The following is a 19,575-nucleotide window of genomic DNA, read 5'->3' as shown; positions in this document are numbered from 1 at the left end:
CTACAGCTGGCTTTGGTTCCTTGATTTTTTGACATGAATCTAATGTTCTATCCTGGCCCCCATATATTCCCTTATCTTTTCACTCAAAGACAGGGTCTACCCTGAGGTGGTGACACATGCCTTTAATGCTAGCACTCAGGGGCCAGAAACAGACAGCTCTCTGAGCTCAAGGCCAACATGGAATACAGAGGGAGTAATAGGGCCACACAGAGAAACTGTCTCAAAAAAAGAAAACAAACCAAAAAGGGTCTCACTTAGCTCAGGCTAACCCCTAACTCCCTACATAGCCAAGGATAATGTAGAGCGCGGGTCTCAACCTTCCTAACGCTGTGACCCTTTACTACAGTTCCTCAACTTGTAGTGACCCCCAACCAAAAATTAATTTTCAATGTTAGTTCATAATTGTTATGAATTGTAAATATTTTTGGAGACAGAGATTTGCCAAAGGAAATGCCCACAGTCTGAGATCCTGCTGCCTGCACCTCTGTGAGTGACATCACGCTGGGTGTGGGCAGTGCTGGGAACCAACCCCAGGACTCCAGTCATTTTAAGCCCATAATTTGTAAACTTATGAATTAAACAACCATCACAATAATGTAGTTTTAGAACATTTTACAAAGCCTGGAAATATCTGTGTGTGTCCTTTTATGTTTATTTTTATGTTGTCCAGGTTAAACAAATGGGCTCAAGCCAGCCGCCTATCTCAGCCCCGGAGGGGTTGGGACTACTATATTTCTTTTACTTAAAACATTATTTTTGGGGCTGGAAAATGGATCAGTGATTAAGAGGACTTATTGACTATTCTTCCCAAAGACACACATGTGATTCCTAGCACCCACATGGCTTCTAACAATCATGTCTAACTCTGGTTCTAGGGGATGTGACATTCTTGGCCTTCTCGGGCACTGCATGTATGTTAGACACAGACTTGCTGACACAAGCTGACCAGACAGCTACACATAAAAGTATTCCATTTTGCCTGGCGGCAGACGGTCACCCTAACTGCCCACACTGGGTCGAGGCTCTGGCCCGGATCCGATGCCCGGGCTCTAGGCACACACGGAGGCCGGCCTGAGGCCGGTGGCGGCTCTCCTCACTCTCGTCGCCATCCAGGCAGAGGCGGAGGCGGAGGCGGCCACGGGTTCTGGGCTGCGGACCCCTCGCGCAGGATCGGAGCTCAGGCCTGGCGGCAGACGATCACCCGAACTGCCGACACACGGAGGCCGGCGGGAGACCCGGAGCGGGGACGGAGGGCGGTGGCCGCTCCCTGCACACTCGCCGTCATCCAGGCGGAGGCGGAGCGGGAGGGGCGGGGCCTGGCGAGACCCAAACAAGCGCACGTGCGGGCCGGCCCGCCGCGGTGACGTCACGGCGCGTCGGCGCGCGCGCCCGCCTTACCCTTGCCGCGGGCCGTAAAGCGCGGAAGGTCGCAGGCCCCCGCGGTCCCGGAACTCTGCGCTCCGCGTCCCGCCCCGTCCCCATGCCCTGGCCCCCTTTCCGGCCGGCGCAGACCCTCTTCAGCGGCTGGGCTGCCCTTCACTTCCGCCGGGCGTTGCTGAGCGCGCTGCCCGCGAGATGCGGGCCCCTGAGGTAGGAAGCCGGCTGGGACCCGCGGGTCCGGGCGGCCTTCTGGTCCCGCGAACTCTTGCGCCCCGCACGCCCCTGGCGTCCGAGCTTTGGGCTCCGGCTCCCGGCCGTCCCTCCGGGTCTCTGAGGCGGTGCCACCGGTCGGGCGCCGGGATTGAGCCAGTGGAGCTGTGCGGGCCTCGGGGAGCCGCGCCGGCCGCCCCGGGACTGCGCGCCGGCTCTCCCAGGGCGGCCGACCGGGCCTCGGGGCGGGCTGCGGCTCGGGCGGGCGCGCGCGCACTGCTGTCACGGCCAGAGGTGGCCCCGCGTCTCTGCAGGTGGAATAGTTTCCCACCTTGTAATGTGCGGCTCGGCTGTGCTTCACCGACTCCTGTCAGAGACCTAGTCAGGGCCGTGGGGTTTCCGGTGGGTGACAGTTGTGTGTGATCCACGGTCTCCAAGCCTACTTTGCATGATGTCCGTGGGTGGGCGAGGGCCGCTGGCAGGGAGCAAGGCCAGAGGTCAACTTTGAAAGCCACAGGGATTTGCATCACTTTAAAAAACTAACTTCATATTTTTAATATTTACTGGCTTTGTTTGTGTGTAAGGTAGAGGTCAGTAGAGAAATTGGGGATGCGTTTCTCTCCTCCAGATGAATCCAGGGATCGTTCCTAGCCGATCAGTCAAGTACCCAGGTTTTTTGACTTTTACCCGCTAGCCATTTTTGTGGGCCCAACTCTCTGAAGCTCTCTTTTTTTTTTCTTTTTTTTTCTTTTTTTTTGGTTTTTTGAGACAGGGTTTCTCTGTACAGCCCTGGCTGTCCTGGAACTCACTTTGTAGACCAGGCTGGCCTTGAACTCAAAAATCCGCCTGCCTCTGTCTCCCAAGTGCTAGGATTAAAGGCGTGCGCCACCACGCCCGGCTCTGAAACTCTCTTGATACCTCCTAATGCACCTGTTGAAAAAATAAAAATCTGCAGTCGGGCTGGAGAGATGACTCAGTGATTAAGAGCACTTCCAGAGGTTCTGAGTTCAATTCCCAGCAACCACATGGTGGCTCACAGCCATCTGTAATGGGATACCCTCTTAACGGTGTGCATGAAAACAGTGTACTCATATACAGTAAATAAATAAAAGGAAAATCTGCAGTCTGGACCAGTTGGGTCACAATGTCCAGCAGGTTCTGTCCTTCCTTCCCCATTCGTTCATCCATCCATCCATTTTAACATAGAGTCTCACTAGTAACCCTGGTTTACCTGGAAGGCAGAGAGTCACCACACAGGCCTTCGGTTGGTAAGCAAGTGTCCTGTGGGGTTCTGTTGTGTGGGGGAGTGTGGCCGTCCACCTGTCTTTTTGACCAGCAACCCATCTGTGGTTAAAGCCAAACAGAAGAAACTCTGGAGTCACTTCAGTGCTGCCCCTTTGCTGGGGTTGATTTAAGAGGAGCCCAACAGAAACAGCCTGGGTTGTTTGGCAGAAGTTGTTTTAACTGAGAGTTTTACAGTTACTCTCAAGGACTTTTTAAAGGGTGTCCATTGCTTTAAGCTTACTGCCTTTTATCTTCTGCATCTCCGGTGTCACTGGCGTGATTACCCTCGTTGCTGTTGAGGTTTCTTTGGCTTTGACATTCAGCCTGCTGGAGAAGACTCCAGAGCCTCCCTTTGCTTCTTGCTATTTGGTTTAATCCCTTCTGCTCTCACCTAGTCACTGTTGTAGGTCAAGATGAACACTAAACCAACAGTCTGTCAGGCTGGGCTTTTGACATGGTTTATTTCCTCCTGAAACTCATCTGTTGCTGTTTCTTCTGCCATGTCTTCCTGCTAAGGGGTGAGTCTTAGCGTTCTTTCCCACGGTTGTATTATCTTTTCTCGTCTAGTTTTCTTTGAAAGGGCTGCATAGCGTAGAAACAGATAATGACTATGCTAATGATGACTGACTGAAGATGATGGGTTCTCTGGAGTAACTGGTCCTTTCATCACCAGCTGTACATGACCAAGATGCCAGGACATTCATGGTCTTCAAAGATCAACCTGGGCCAATGGCTCTGGAGTTTGTTGTCTCATGCCAGTGAAAACTAGGAGACAAGACCTCTAGTGGGAACAAGCAAAAAAACCCAAAAAAACCAAAAACAGACTTTAATTATTACAGCGACTGAGGAAAAGTGAGACATGAAAACGGGAGTAACTCTCCAGAGTCAGAGAAGGGTTTCCAAGAGAAGGTGGCTGAATTTCCTTATCCAGGGTTTTTATAGGGCAGTGGTAGAAACTGATAACAGATAAGATCTCTCCAAATTGGTTTGGTTCTCTTGACTATAGTGGGTCAAGCCAATGCAGGGCCCGCATTCTGTCACACGTCCCATTCACCCAGCCAGAGAGATGAGCATGCACTCTTCAGACATTGGGGGTCTCAAGGCTCCTCTCAGTCATCACTGACTCTGGCTTTGTGGGTATTGACTGTTCCCTTCACTGCTGGCCATAACTTGCTGGTGTTTCTTCCTACAACCTTGAGCTGTCTTATTAACTTTTTTATTTTATTTTTTTAAGATTTATTATGTGTGCTGCACTCTGCCTGCTTGTATGTCTATATGCCAGAAAAGGGCACCAGATCTCATTATAGATGGTTATGAGCCACCATGTGGTTTCTAAGAACTGAACTCAGGACCATTGGAAGAACAGCCAGTGCTCTTAACCTCTGAGCCATCTCTCCAGCCCTGTTAATTCTTGATTATGTATTAAACTCTGACTTTGTTAGTTGTTGATTTGGACTCTGCTAGCTATTCTACTGGCTAGTGTTGCTACTTCTAGCCCAAGTGTTGGTAGTTGTATAGAACTCTCTGTTCTCACAGCTACTAACAAGTAATAGCATTTTGGGTTATCCCTGTATGGGGATGGTCTGGTGTCTCTTTCTTGATGTGAAGACAGGCTCTAATAGCTTCAGTAGAAGCACTGTATTAAAAGAAAGGCTATATAATAAGCAGGAGTGCCTAGCATGTCTTTTCCAAGGAGGAAATGTGTCTTTCTGTCCATCACTGGCACTGGCCTGGTACTGCTGTTTATTTTCCCTGTTTGTTTAAGATAGGGGGTCTTAAGACCAGGCTGGCCCCAAATTTAGACATGTGCCTGCCTCTGCCTAACAAGCCTGGGATTAAAGGTGTGCACCACCACTTACTGGCCTTCCTTTATCCTTAGCCTGCTGTTCTCTTTAGCACGTTCTTTTTACTGTGTCACCCAGCTGCAGGTGTCTTTGTGTCTCTTCCTTAGTATTCTTGGTTTCATGTTTTAAGATTTATGTATTTAATGTGGATGTGTGTTTGCATGAATGGGTGCATACATATACATTGGTGTATATGGAATGACTTGTGTGCCTGGTGCCTACAGAGCCAGAAGATGGCATAGAATCCCCAGGGGCTGTTTGTGAACTTCCAAAAGGGTGATAGGAATTGAATCAAGGTTCTCTGGAAGAGTAGTCAGCGCTTTTAACCTCTGCAGTATTTTTTTTTTTTTTTTTTTTTTTTTTTTTTTTTTTTTTGGTTTTTTGAGACAGGGTTTCTCTGTATAGCCCTGGCTGTCCTGGAACTCACTTTGTAGACCAGGCTGGCCTCGAACTCAGAGATCTGCCTCTGCCTCCCGAGTGCTGGGATTAAAGGTGTGCACCACCACACCCGGCTTATATCTGCAGTATCTTGACCTTGGCTTCACTGTTTTGGCTTTGTTTTTTGTTTTGTTTTGTTTTTATTTTAAAGATTTATTTATTTAATGTATATGTTCTCTTCAGACACACCAGAAGAGGGCATCAGACCCCATTGCAGATGGTTGTGAGCTACCATGTGGTTGCTGGGAATTGAACTTAGGACCTCTGAAAGAGCAGTCAATTCTCTTAACCATTGAGCCATCTCTCCAGCCCTGGCTTTGGCTTTTTAAGACAGGATTTCTCTATGAAATCCTGACTATTTGAGAACTTGATCTGTAGACCAGACTGGCCTCAAGCTCACAGAGGGATGCCTGCTTCTGCCCTCCAAGTGCTGGGATTAAAGGTGGTGCCACCACCACCCTGCACTGGCTCTACTATTTGAACTTTCACATTTTTTTTTTTTACCTTAACATCCATGTTTGGCATATGTGGGCAACCTGTAGTTTTTACTGTTGGGGTTTGGATTAAGGTTAGATGAGGCTATAATGAATTATGACATAGATGTGAGGACATGTAATGTTGACATTTCTCAGGAACTGAATTTGGAATGCTACAGAGTGAAGGAACACATGATGACCTGTGGTGTTCTTAATTTTTAGACAATAGTTAGGCCAAATGAGGTACCCATGCCTCAGATATTTTTAAAGAAAAACTACATTATTGGACTTTATGTAACCTTGGATATGCTGGCCTGCCTTGTTGGGTAAGACTTCCTTGTTAAAATCTAAACCTGTAACTCTGTTATTAAAGGAGCTGTAACAATAAAATGAGCCTTGTTTACAGTTTGTGCTCTGTGCTCTCTTGCCTTGAATTCTCTGGTGTTTGCATCGGTTCTTCAGCATCCATCAGTCAGGAGAGCAGATTTGGCTACATCTCATATTTTACCCTGAATGTTTTCCTATTACTGTCTGCTGAGCTACCTCTTAACCTCATTAGACTCTGGTATATTGTAGTGGGAAAAACCAACTTGCAATTCCAAGGGGCTTTCTGATCACCAGGAGACACAGCTCCACGATACAGTTCTAGTCTTCCTTAGTTACCATCTGTCTAACCCACAAGCTTCATTTGCTCTCACAGTTGTGTTTAGTGGTGGTGGTGGGGGGGGGGGAGTACTATTTCATGAGTGCTTCTGTGACACTACTTGCGTATTTTTCCTGCATCGCCTGATAATTAGTCTTTCCACAGGCATATGAGGTAGATAATTCCTAGACCATGTAACAGATGGGAAAATCCTGGAGTCTAGATTCTCGTCTCGTAAGTTGTGTTGCTTATCCATTTTATTAGCTTACATATAGTTAGGTGGTTGGAATGTTCTGTGCTGGGAGAAGGTCAAGGCATCAAGGGAAAGAGTTCCTTAACCAGGGTCTGTAACTTCAGTGTTGTGAGATGAGAGACAGTGCACAGCACACAGGTCCTGGACGTGGAGGAGGGGGTTAAGCCTGACTTGTTTGAGAGGCAAGAAGAACAGTGAGGCCAGAGATAAGCCAGCTTGTGAAAAGGGCTGCACTGAGTAGTAAGGAGCTTTGACTCCTTCCTGCAAGCATCAGCCCATCACTGGAAGGCTGTGTGAAGGGCGGTGAAATAAGATTTCCATTGTGGAAGACTGTTGTTCACTCAGGCCTGTGTGTGGACTGAGGTCTGGGGGAGTGGATAAAGTTCTACAGAAATGTCAAAGAAGTGTATTTTTAAAAAACTGTAAATTGTTTAAGGTTTTAGCTACATTTTAGAATTTTGATACTAACCATATCTCCTGCTAATTAACCCTTTGTTCCTCTTTTACATAAACATGGGCTTGCTTACATGCATATGGTAGTGGGTCATGTTCATTTTTAGCCACATCCACACTGTACACAAGCCTGTCTCTTCCCTCCCTTTAGTTTCTAAACCCCTTAGCAGCAGAGATATTTTATCCTTTGAGAAGGCATGTAACCAAATTAAAGGACATTTCACAAGTGAATATTACAATAGTTATGGAAACATCTTTTTATTCATTTATACACCTAATACATGAAAAGAAAATCTCAATTCAAATCCAGCCATCTAGAAATAATTCTGGTCATAAATGCACAATTACCCCATGTGTCCAAAGTCGGCTGAGTTTGCTCTTAAGAAAAGATTTTATTTACTCCAATATCTAGAATGTCCTCAGGATCACATGCTGATACTACACAGGAACAGAAGGGAGCTGAGCAGAACCACACACTAAATGCGAATTTAAAGATCTTTATAGCAATTGCACTGGTGTCTTATATATCTTAAGCATTGACCAGAGAGTTAAGTATGCGCTAGAAAAGCTTTCAGTGAAATGAGCTGCAGAACTTTTTACCCCACACCAAGGTTATTTTGAACAAAGAGGGCTGATGTGGGGGATGAGAACCTACAGACCGAGCATCCTGCTTTCATCCTACCTCAGTCCGATGCTGGACATCCTGGAGTGTAAGGCACTAGAACTGGCCTGAGAAGTGCTCCAAGCTTCAGTTCTTGGTGTGCAAAAGAAATCTTGGCATAGATCTTTTGAAACATGATAAAAATAACTCCCCCTCCTCTTATAATCTGTCATTCACAGACAAAAGACAAGGAGGTAGATGTTTGCAAAGATGAATCAAAATATGAAGAAAGTGTGTATAATTATTCAGATTCGGACAACTGCTTAGAGGCCAAGAGTCTTATACAGGGAAATGCTGACGTGACAGACTGAGATGGCAAAGGGGAACGCTCGATCCTTGTGAACAGTACCTGGTGCAGGTACTGCTGAGGACTTGGAGAGAAAGCCCCATGCTGACGAACATGGGGGCTTACAGATCAGCACCTTGGAGGCCAAAAGAAAGGGAGGTGCTGCCAAGCCGCCCACAGCTCAGCCACAGCCGAACTCAGGCATCATCCTCACCCGCTCACCTACTGCTCCTCAAGCTGTGTGCCTACAGACGTAAGGGCAGGAGGAGCATCCTCCAGTAGAAGGAAAGTGTACTGTGTTGATACTATGCTGCTTATCAACATGTGAGCTGGGGGTGTTGGGATGCAGAAAATGGAAAAGTGACTTCATTGTCCTAAATATAAATCTGTTACCTTAGCCAAGAAGTTAACCAAAAGATACAAAGATGAAATTTGTAGTTCACCCCTGCAAACAGGATGATGGAACTGCTCATCCAGGTCTGTCTCCAGGGCTAGTACCAATACTGTAAGGCATACAGTTCTCTCCAAGGACAGTGAAGAACTTTTCCCATGCTAGCAAATGTGTTCATAAGGTAACCTGAAAATCAAAGCTGTCACCCACATCCCAAAACAGATCAGTTAATACTGAAATCTACAAATTTGTTTTTCATGTTTGGTTACTTTTCTTGAACACAATATAGAGGAGACAGGCCAGAGCTAATGTACTTCCACAACAAGTGCCAAGCTGAAGTGGCTATATAGTCCACGGCTGCATAAATGGGCTCTTGGTGACCAGACTGAAGCTAGGGTTTACAATTGTGCTAAATGATCCTGTGTGCAGGACTAATATGATCTGTAGGAACCCACAGAAGAACTAGAAATGCAGTGAGGTAGTCTCACAATTAAGACTATTCAAGCCATTCCTCTTTGTTCCTTTTTGCAAGTTCAGTACCTATGTCATGGAAGGGAACTCTGTTACAAGCTTGAGCATATTTCAAATAACTGTGGTAGTGCTGAGAAATAGGCTTTGCATCTGGCTAAGAGAAAAGAGCCTTCATGGAGTATCACAGAAAACTTCCAATTCTAGGTTTTCTATATACTTTGTTACCTTGTTCAAAGAGATTTAATTGCTTCTATAATCAAAGAAGAGAACATGGAACCCCCTCACTTCTAGGAAGTAGATGTGGTAACATTATTCCAGAGAATCTGTCACCTAAAACTGAAGTGTTTACAATCCCTTAAAGCTAACCGGCTCCCCAGTGTGTTATACAAGGCAAGCCAAGATAGCCTCACTGTCCCTGAACTGGAAGTGTCACACAGCTCAGGAGGTACAGTGATTGTTCCTCCTTAGTCGTCCTAGATTTTCATTCACGCCTCTAGAGCAGTGGTTCTCAACCTTCCTGATGCAGTGACCCTTTAATACAGTTCCTCACATTTGCAGTGACCCCAATGTAGGGTCACTGCTACTTAGTAACTGTGATTTTGTTACTATTATGAATCATAATGTAAATATCTGTGCTTTCCAATTATTTAGGAGACCTGTGAAAGGGTCAGGGGTTGCTCTAGAGCTACCATTTCTGCTAACAACTTGCATCTACTCCTGAGAAGCCCAGCTCTACCACACTGGTGGATCAGATATTCTAGGTAAGCAGCCCCCTCGACTATCTAAGGTACTTGTGCCATCAAGCATAGAAAAAACTGCAGCAAGACAAGCACGGTGTGTAAGCTCTGCTGATGGCAGCATCGGCCAGAACTTCTAGCTGAAAACTTACTAGGAAGCTGCTGTTTCCCTCCAACTTAATAGTTAATTAGCTAGTGATTAACAAGTGCAGAAGAAAATAAAAAACTGCTGAAAATACTCTTGATGACATTTGTTTCTGAATAATATACTGTGATGGTGGTATACCCAATTGTAAACTATATTGGTTTGGAAGTTTTTCTGATTTGGAACTTAAGTACTAACTTCCATATTTAAAGAGCAAACCTGCTGATTGCTACTTTTTTTTTTTTTTACAAGTAATGCATAGTTCAAAAATGTATTTTGTATTCAATACCAAATAAACGTTCATTACACAGACTGTGGAATGTTACAGCCAACAGCCATATCTATCAGAGAGAGAGAGGGCACACAATACCTGGAGCTGTGCATCTGTATTCCACCCCCATAGGTCAGTTAAGAGCCTGTTCTGTCTCCTCAGGAGCTTACTGCTACTGCTGCCCTGCTCAGCTCTCTAGTGGAGAAACAGTTCCTCTCATCTCATTAAATAGGTATTTTTCCCAAAATACTAATTCCCCTCACATCAAATTCTAATTGTGTGTCCTTTTAATCATTTAAAATCTTGAAAGCCAAGTAGGAATGGCCTAGCTGGAAAAAACAGCAAGAAATGTGTTAAGGAAGGAAGGAAGAAAGAAAAGTCTGAGTGGATAAAGTTCTACAGAAATGTCAAAGAAGACACTAGAAATTTGAGCTGCTCTAAAGAAATGAAAGGATTTCTATTGATATCAGTTTAGCAAAACCAATGCTTCCCGGGTACTGAGAATTACTTTAACTGAATTAAAGGCTGGCATGTGTTATGGCCAGCTAGCTCTCTTGCCTGAGCTCGCCCTCGCCCTCTCCTTCACTCCCTCCCCCCACTTTCTGGTTTTATGAAACAGGATTCTCTGTGTAGCCCTGGCTCTCTTGGAACTCACTCTATTCTGTGGACCAGGCTGGCCTTGAACTCACAAAGACCCTGCCTGCCTCTTCATCTTGAGTGCTGAGAGAATTAAAAGTTCTCCAAGACTGGGACAGTTTGTATATGAGAGCAAACAAAATCAGTGTTGATGGTATATAGAACAGCCATGACATCCAAGTTTCAACTTCAAAAAAACTGTCACCACACCCGAAATCTCAGTACTCAAGAGACTAATAAGCAAGAGGATCACAAATTTGAGGCTAGCTCCAATTTTCACAAAAACAACAGTGCCACTGAAATGTGTGGTGCATTTGGTGGGGAGCCTGGAAAGAAAGGATGGGAAGCAGTCTCTGGCCTGCACTGTACTTACAGTTCTCAGTGGTCATCTGTCTGGCTTTGTTCATGCTAGGGACACAAAGCCTGGGGCTCTGAAATGCAGTATGACCAGCATGGTTTACTTAATCATCCAAAACAACCCGCCTGATCCCCTCTTCCTCTTCTAAAAGGCTAAGAATGGATGTTGAGGTTGTAGGCAGGCTACACAAGGCACAGATGAGTCTAGAAGTCATCTGAAGAAATCAATAAGGGATAGCCAAAATATGATTAGCTAAAAGAAAAGCAGCACTCCTCCTCTAATAGTAGGAACTCAGCATCTGAGTTCACACTGCTCCTACTGGGAAAAGCAACAGAAAAGGCAGCATGGTTTGTCTTTCCTTTCAAATACTGGCATACCTGTTTACTCAGCTAAAAACCAACATCATGATAAAAGATAGCAGAAAATGAAGAAAATGCAGGTAGGGTGCCCTGGCACAAACATGTAAGGACAAAGTTGGAGGATACTGGGTGCCAGGTAACTATTCCCCCTTCCACAGAGCAGACAGTGTCCACACAATCGCTCTTATTGGTGAGGTAGATGGTTACGAGGTATCAGGTGGCAACCTCAGCACAGTGGAACAGAATTATCTGCCTGGTTAAGACACAAGTTATTCCCAGGGCTGCATCAGACACAAAATCATCTACCGAAACTAGGAGGTTACTTGGTAAGAATCTAAGCCGAAGGGAAATGGATATTTACCCTAAGACTTAAATAATACCAACTTGCCTAACACTGAATTTAAAATCAGTCTGTCACCCTAATACCACTCCACAAGTGGGTTCTGCCCGCCATTGTGGGTATGTGAGCCTGCTGGAGGGATGAGAAGAGCCTGGATTATTAGGAGGGGTAACAGCAAATGGGAGAAAATGGGAAGACAAGAAAGGTTTTCAAGGAAAAAGTTTAGGTCAAATTGAACCTAGGCAAGGACAAAGGTACCTTCAGTGAGGAGACCAGGACGGAGGGAAACTCGGCTCTGAGAACGATGCTCCTCATGGCAAGAATGTGGGAAGGGAGTGTCTTGCGTTACTTCCCATGAAAGTCGCTCAGCTCCACATCGTCCTTTCTACGCTTGTGAGTGAAAAAAGAGGTGACAGGGTAGAGCTTGGCCTTGGCCTGAAACCGATGTCCTGCAATGTCAATTTCATATTCTCCTCGGTTGATGAAATCTGTTGTCACCACCTGCTCTTCCCCACTGTCCTCAGAAAAATTGTGTACATAACCCAGGCATACATGGCGCTCCAGTGTGTAGCTATAGGCACTACTGGTGGTCTTGCCAGCATACTTTCCGTTCCGGTAAATGGGTTCTCCCCACCAAGGCCACAAATCAAGGTCTGTGTCATGGTCGTCCAGAATGAACATAGCAAGGCGCTTATATACCCCGGTCTGCTTCTGCTGCAGCAGGGCATCCCGACCAATGAAGTCTATGCCCTAGGAGAAAAAAGGGAAAAAATCCCTGAGATACCAGTCTATAAGATGGCCCTTGGCATGTAAAAGTAGAGGGTACATCTAGACTACATTCCTGCTAGCTTTTAGAAAATGATGTTTGAGGAAGGCATTATGAAAAGCTTTGTACACAGCAGAGACACAGCTGAAGTACATACTTCTGTGAACAGATTTCAATCACGGGCCTAGTAACAAAGAATGTTAGAAAAACTGAAAAGTTAATCAAGAATACTTGATAGAGGGATGGCAGGATGGTTCAGCAGGTAAAGGCTGTTATCACACAAGCCTAGAAACTGGAGTTTGAGCACCAAAACCCAAGGAAAGTTGGCAGCAAAGAACCAATTCCACAGAGTTAGAGGTATGTAACCTTTGTGTATTTCCAGCAAGAAGCCCCTGCATATGTATGTACCAATATACTTATATATACAGGTAAACAAACTTAATAGTGATTATCTCTATAATTAGAATACAGGTCATTTTAAGCAAGTTAGCATTTTCACAGCACACAAAAAATTATGTATAATTTCTTTATGTCTAGTTATATGCAGTGGCCAAAATTAGTAAGTAAATAAATGAATAAGTGAGTACTATCTGGGCATGATGAGACACAGCCTGGTCTACACAGAAATTTCCAGGTCAGCCAGGACTACATAGCAGGACCTTGTCTACAGGTGTACTGTTAGGGCACTGCCTAAATACACTGTAGTAAGTAAAGCAAGTTTAACACGATCTAGATTGGAAGTGGGCAGGGGAACACACACTGGCATACTTGCCCATTCTAACACTCTAGAATAGAAACCAACTGCTGCTTCTGAGAAGACACCGGGTGAGGTTCAGAGGTGGAAGACAGTAGACTAACCTTTTGAACTATACTTCTCTAAATAATAAGACCTGGGGGCTGGTGAGATGGCTCAGTGGGTAAGAGTACCCGACTGCTCTTCCAAAGGTCCGGAGTTCAAATCCCAGCAACCATATGGTGGCTCACAACCATCCGTAATGATCGACTCCCTCTTCTGGAGTGTCTGAAGACAGCTACAGTGTACTTACATATAATAAATAAATAAATCTTTAAAAAAAAAAAAAAAAGACCTGGGGCTGGAGAGACAAGAGTTGTAGAGGACCCAAGTTCTGTTCCCAGTGGCCTCTTTTGGCAACTGCATTCAAATACACCTCATGCAGACATACATGCATTCACATAATTAAAAGTTAAAAATATATTTTAAGAGAAAATTAGGCAGCTGGCTGTAAGATGACTAATTTAGATGAATACTGTGGTACATTCACAATATTATTTGTGACCACAATTGACTAAAAAATGTATGTCAATGTAACCAGGTGTTGGGATTTTATCTGAAATGTGCATCCCACAGGTAAGTGTCCTGCCCTGAGGACACACTATTCCTCATGACTTACCTGCTGCTAGCTAGCACCTCCCTATCTTTCCTGCTCTTCTTTATTTGTTCAGCTCTTCCTATCTTAGACACATCACAACTGTTTGGCTGAGAGGCACAGAGAGATGTAGATAAATAATACCTTCTCTAACTTCACTCGAGATTCTCCTCCACATTCCAAAGGCGTGGTAAGGGTGTTTAAGTCCTGACCCCAGAAAGCAAAAAACTTCTCAATTCGGAGACTTCTGAGGGCATAATACCCAGCATTCCGGATTCCATATTTCTGTCCAACACTCATCACCTCATTGTAGACATGCAGAGCGTACTATATGGAGAGAAGAAAAGTTAGCAACTAGTGAGCTTTCTAGTTGGCTGAAGTGGTGTATCCCTTTGGTTCTTAGGTCGGCTGCAGGAAAAGGATTTTATCATTTTTAACAGTTAATTTTGAATGGATATATTCACATTTTTAAAAAAGATTTATTGATTTTATGTATGTGATTACATTGTAGCTGTCTTCAGACACACCAGAAAAGGGCATCAGATCCCATTTCAGATGGTTGTGAGCAACCATATCGTTGCTGGGATTTGAACTCAGGACCTCTGGAAGAGGAGTCAGTGCTCTTAACTGCTGGGCCATCTCTCTCCAGCCAAACATAATCACATTTTAAAAACCACCTTAAAGCTGCTGAAGACATGCAGCTCAGTTGGTAGACAGACATCTTCCTAGCAATCACAAAGCTCAGAGGTATACTCACTTGCCCAGCGTGCCTGTGACTCTTGGTTCAGTTCTGTAATACACATGCAAAAACCTCATACCATGTATCACATGACAACCTAGAAAAATGCATCATGCATGGGAGAGATGGGTCACTTGCTGTTCTTTGCAGAGATCCTGGGTTCAATTCCCAGCATTAACATGGCAGCTCACAATAGTTTAACTATCCCATCTTTAATTCTAATTGCAGGGGATCCAATGCCCTTTTCTGACTCCCATGGCCACTGCACCCATGTGGTACAAAGGGATACATGCAGGCAAAACACCCATACATATAAAAATAGTATGTTCAAAGTATTTAAAGTATCTAGAAATATAAATTAATGTCTCTGCATCTTTACTATGGATGCAATGAAACTAGTTACAATTCTGCCACAATAACTTACTGTGCACTGGACAATACTCAAACTGAACCAAAATAAGCCCCACCTTTAAAAAATGTGTGTGTGGCTGGAGAGAAATGAAAAACTAAATTGATGAAGATCAGGTTCAGTAGTTGAAGTATTTGTACCCTATGTAAGGACTTGAGTTTGATCCTGGACCCCACAAAGAGAGGAACCAACTCTAAAAATTTACCCTTTGACCTCCATGCATGTACCATGATAGGTATGCCCTGACATACAGACACTACATAAACTAAAAAACTAAGAGTGTAGGTGATATGGGAGGAAGCCTTGGTAATGTGGAAGCAGTTCCAGGTTGATGCAAGAATGGAGAGTAGGAGGCCAGTGTGGGCCAGGCCTGGTCCTGGGGCATGGGAAGGAGCATGGTCAAAGGAAAGCATGTGACCAAAAACGCCAGGGAACATCTACTCTGACTTACTCTGTGACACCGATTTCTTTATGTGATAAGATATAAAATCCTTACAGGGAACTCTCAGGAGTACACAGTAATGTTATTAGGTAGTGGTAAGTGCTACAGAAAAAAGGGGTAAAAAAGAGGTAAGAGGACAGATAGCTTTAAAAAAGGTCTCACTAAGAAGTGATGTGGCTGGACATGGTGCCACACTTTTAATCCCAGGACTCAGAAGGCAGAGGCACTGGATCTCTTAAATTGAAGGCCAGCTTGGTCTACATAGTGAGTTCCAGGACAGCTAGAGCTATATTCTGAAACTCTGTCTCAAAACATTACAAACTGTAATATGAATGCTGGAGAGATGGCCCAGCAGTTAAGAGCACTTGCTCAGGCTTGGCTCCCAAGCACATCATTAGTTCGCCACCACCTGTCACTCCACTTCCAGGAATTTCACACCTCTCCTGGTCTCCTCAGTGCAGCGCAACATGTGTACCATATATAGATGTACTAAATCATATACATATAGGTGTGCATGTGTGTGCTGGGTGGGGGAGGTAATATGAGGCCTGAAAGGGAACAGTAGTGGCTTGCGGTGCCAGAAGGAAAACAAAGCATTAGGACACAGAGCAGCAGCCTGTCTAGCCTGTTCCACCTAGCAGGAATGCATGCTCCAGGAAACTCTGGCCAAGTTCAGAGGCAAGAAGAATAGACTGCCAGCTCTGTGGAGTGGCTTTCAGTAGTACTCTGCCTCATTCATAAATTACACTTGACTGACATGCCAGGTATGGTGAGACACATATAATCCTAGCTTTCAAGAGGTAGAGAACAGCCTGGGCTAGAATACTGAGAATCCCAAGACCAATTTAAAAAACAAAAACAAAACAGCACTTGCAGGGAACTCTCAGGGAACTTCTTAGTGAGACCTTTTTTAAAGCTATCTGTCCTCTTACCTCTCTTTGTACTTTACCCCTTTTTTCTGTAGCACTTACCACTACCTAATAACATTACTGTGTACTCCTGAGAGTTCCCTGTAAGGCAGACAGATCTCTGAATTCAAAGCCAGCCTGTTATACAGAGTAAGTTTAAAGATAGCCAGGGCTACACAAAAAAACCCTGTCTCTAAGAACAACAACAACAAAACAAACAAACATGTAATCCCAAAGGTACTACTAAGTACTACCCCCCTTCCCTGTCTTTGAATTTACTTGCATATACATCAAAATTACTGATTAAATAATGCTACTATATCAGGTTGCTGTTGGCTGAAGGGAACTAATTATGAAGGTGATGCTGAGTCTTATCTACAGAACTGATTTTATTTGACTGGTTGTGAGCCTAGACTTTAACAACTAAGCCATCTCTAGCCCACGGTGTTGATTTTTGAGATTCCTAGAGTCTCATGTATCCCAGACTAGACTGAAACTCCGGCGTCTACCTTCTCAGTGCTAGGATTATGGGCATGTGTTACCATGCCTAGGTAGGTGATAGAGTACTAGGGATCAAACTGAGGACTGACTGACATGCTAGACAAACTGTACACTAAGTGAGCTACATCCCGTCAAGTTTTCATTTTTTTAAGATGCGTAAACATTTTATTTCTATTCTACGTATGTGAGTGTTCTGCCTGTATGCATGTATGGGTACCATGTATGTGCCTGGTACCCTTGGGGGTCAGAAGTAGGCAGTATATCTCCCAGAACTAGAGATAAAGATAGTTGTGAGCTGCCATGTGGGTGTTGAGACAGAACCCAAGTATTCTATGTTCCCTCCCTCAAGTTTTTTTTGAAAATGCATGTATCTCTTTAACAGTAACTATTAAAAATGATGAAAACTTCTTCCCTGCAGCCTGTCCAAGACTGGATGGGATACACCATTCTAAATCTGTTGGTACTCAGGAATCTTGGGAAACTGGTACCCCTGCCCAGAGCCCTCTCACCTCTATGGGGATATACAGCATGAAGCCTGGCTCTCCCGTGTGCGTCATACTCATCACCCGGATCCCATTTGCATAGCCCACACTCATCTCCTACAAAGAAAAGGAAAGCAGTCAGTACTCGTCCCTCCTGACAGTCAAGAGACTGAGTCCCGAGGGGAGCCTGTCAGTACCCACCCTATGTTAACCCTGGAAGAGCTACAACCAAGGAAAGCATCTCTCTTTACCAGCTCATGCTAAAACATTGAGTTAGCCAAGCAGCGTTAGGAACAATGAAGACCAACCAAGTGTTTTCTCTGGAGGACTCTGTAAGACACATAAAGGACAATGCCTGCAGAATACAATTCATGCACTCTGGGACCAAAAGCTCAGTTTCTAGTGTTACAGCTGCTCAGTCGCCTTGAAAGGGTCACTGATATAATACTGCTCTATGAAGGGAAGTGTAAGGCCAAGCAAGACAGCACTGAAACAATTCCACATGAATTCTGACAAGGCATTTGACAGTCAGGTTGGATCATTTGTAAAGTACAGAGAAGACTGTAGAGGGATCTGTTCACCAACATGGAAGTTTTCTGTTGTTTTCTCTGCTTGGGAGAGCAGGAAATCATTAAACAATCTGCTCTAAAAATCTCCACTTGGGTTTAAACTTCCAAGTTTCTCCATGCATGGTGCATGTCCAAAGTGGCTGTGTGACTGCTTCCTGCAAAGCGCTCAGTTATTCAGTGTAGTGTGTGCCAAGCAACTAGTTGTGTGTTGTCTAGGGTTCAGCTATCAATATACTATGAGAATAAAAACAAAACAGCAAATGCAAGGAGAAAAAACATCTGACCTCAGTGTGCATTTACTGTCACCTTAAGTTTAATTCAGGCGCTAGAGAAACCAATAAGTACACATACCTGACATTCAAAGACATTAAGTATACTTCAGGGAATACCCTAATCCTTACTAAATAAAGCAGACTTGGAAGTAAAAAATAAAAGTTGCTTGGTCATTTTGCTTGCTTAATAAAGGTCAAAACACTGTTTAAGTATTAACACCATATTAAGAATATGAACCTGCCATCACTATAAAAGAAACATATTTAACATTTAAAAAAACAGAACTGCTAAGAATGTGGCTCAGTTGGCAGACTGCTTGCCTAGCATGCATGGAGCCATGGGTTTGATTCTCAGCACCATATAAACCCATTACACACACACACACACACACACACACACACACACACACACAGACACACACCCGCATTCCCAGCACTTGAGCAAGCTCGCAAGTGTAAGGTCATGCCCAGCTACATAACAAGTTTGAGACCTGCATGCACTACATGAGACACTGATCACAAACAATAAATGACTAGCACCTACCTTGCAGAAGAGCGTTGGAAAGTGATCTGGAGTCATAGGGGCATAGGACAGCTCAGATAGCACATCCACGGCTCGAGGGCCAATCAGATTGAGGGCTATAGGGTAAAGAACAAGAGATGTCCAGCCTCTCCAGAGAACAGCCTCTTCTGACCGTGTCCACTGTCCCCGGTTCTTTACCTGCTACTGTCATGAATACACTGACAACGTAAACGATAGTTTTCTAGTTTATAGTTCAAAGTCGGTCCATCCACGGCGGGCAGTAATTTCCCATAGGCAAGTACATTTATCTCCCAGGTGATTAACTAACCACCATATTTACACAGGACCTGGTCTACAGCTGATGAGATATAAAAAATGGCCCTTTATTTAGGGTCCTGAGGTTCAATGGTAAGTACCTGGGCTCTGGCCCCCAGTCCACTGACAGAGCTGCTGAACGCAGCTGCTGACTGTGTGTGCTGGTGTGGTTCTTGCAGTGCACAAGAAGGGTGTATTTTATAGTCTCCTCTGCAGAAGATTAGGATCGAGACCAAGACCTGACCAAGAGGTCACTTCCAGGGCTGGCCATACACCAAGCACTATAGTTCATCTTCCTACATGATGGAAGTGATCCCCATCACAAAACAGTGTCTAGAGAACTGTCTCTCCACCCTAGGCTCTGTTCCTTTGACAGAACTACACATAACTGCTCTAGTACAGGCTAGAAGACAACCAGTATTCAGTAATATTCTACACTTTGCCAAGCTAGCAGCAAGAAGCTAATCATGCTTTCTGCTAACGAGAGAGAATGAAGTCCTTGGTGAGATGAGCGGTTAATAAGATGAGTGCAAGTCACTTTTCTCCTTCCACTGTGGTTCCAGGGATTGGAACTGAATAAATAAATTGAATGGACAATTATCTGTGTTCACAGTGTCTTATTTCC

At 44.5% G+C, this 19,575-nt stretch overlaps 1 protein-coding gene and 1 long non-coding RNA gene across 7 annotated transcripts in view; one reads left to right on the top strand and one right to left on the bottom strand.

Moving 5' to 3' along the window:
* The first annotated feature begins 1,495 nt into the window (after positions 1–1,495).
* Positions 1,496–19,550, top strand: 9430091E24Rik (RIKEN cDNA 9430091E24 gene). Of its 2 annotated transcripts, NR_040363.1 has the most exons (4): positions 1,496–1,590; positions 3,270–3,392; positions 9,442–9,551; positions 17,208–19,550. It is a non-coding gene; the product is annotated as an RIKEN cDNA 9430091E24 gene (long non-coding RNA). The 2 variants fall into 2 exon arrangements; NR_040364.1 differs by lacking the exon at positions 3,270–3,392.
* Positions 7,213–19,575, bottom strand: part of Pdpr (pyruvate dehydrogenase phosphatase regulatory subunit) — a 45,173-nt gene continuing 32,810 nt past the window's right edge. For 2 of the 5 annotated variants that reach the window (XM_006531084.4, XM_030243604.1), the window contains 4 exons: positions 18,657–18,751; positions 17,299–17,388; positions 13,935–14,117; positions 7,215–12,386 (listed from right to left, as the gene is read on the bottom strand). In XM_006531084.4, the coding sequence (XP_006531147.1) occupies positions 11,982–12,386; positions 13,935–14,117; positions 17,299–17,388; positions 18,657–18,751 (773 nt within the window). In that variant the 3' untranslated portion in view covers positions 7,215–11,981. Of the gene's footprint in view, positions 12,387–13,508; positions 14,118–17,298; positions 17,389–18,656; positions 18,752–19,575 lie in introns of those variants that run through there. The other 3 variants (XM_030243603.1, NM_198308.1, XM_030243602.1) reach the window with 3 other exon arrangements.

Source organism: Mus musculus, chromosome 8, assembly GCF_000001635.26.
Source record: "Mus musculus strain C57BL/6J chromosome 8, GRCm38.p6 C57BL/6J".
NCBI classification, from domain to species: domain Eukaryota; kingdom Metazoa; phylum Chordata; class Mammalia; order Rodentia; family Muridae; genus Mus; species Mus musculus.
Note: the sequence above shows the minus strand (reverse complement) of the source record. Positions and strands in the feature narration are given on the sequence as shown.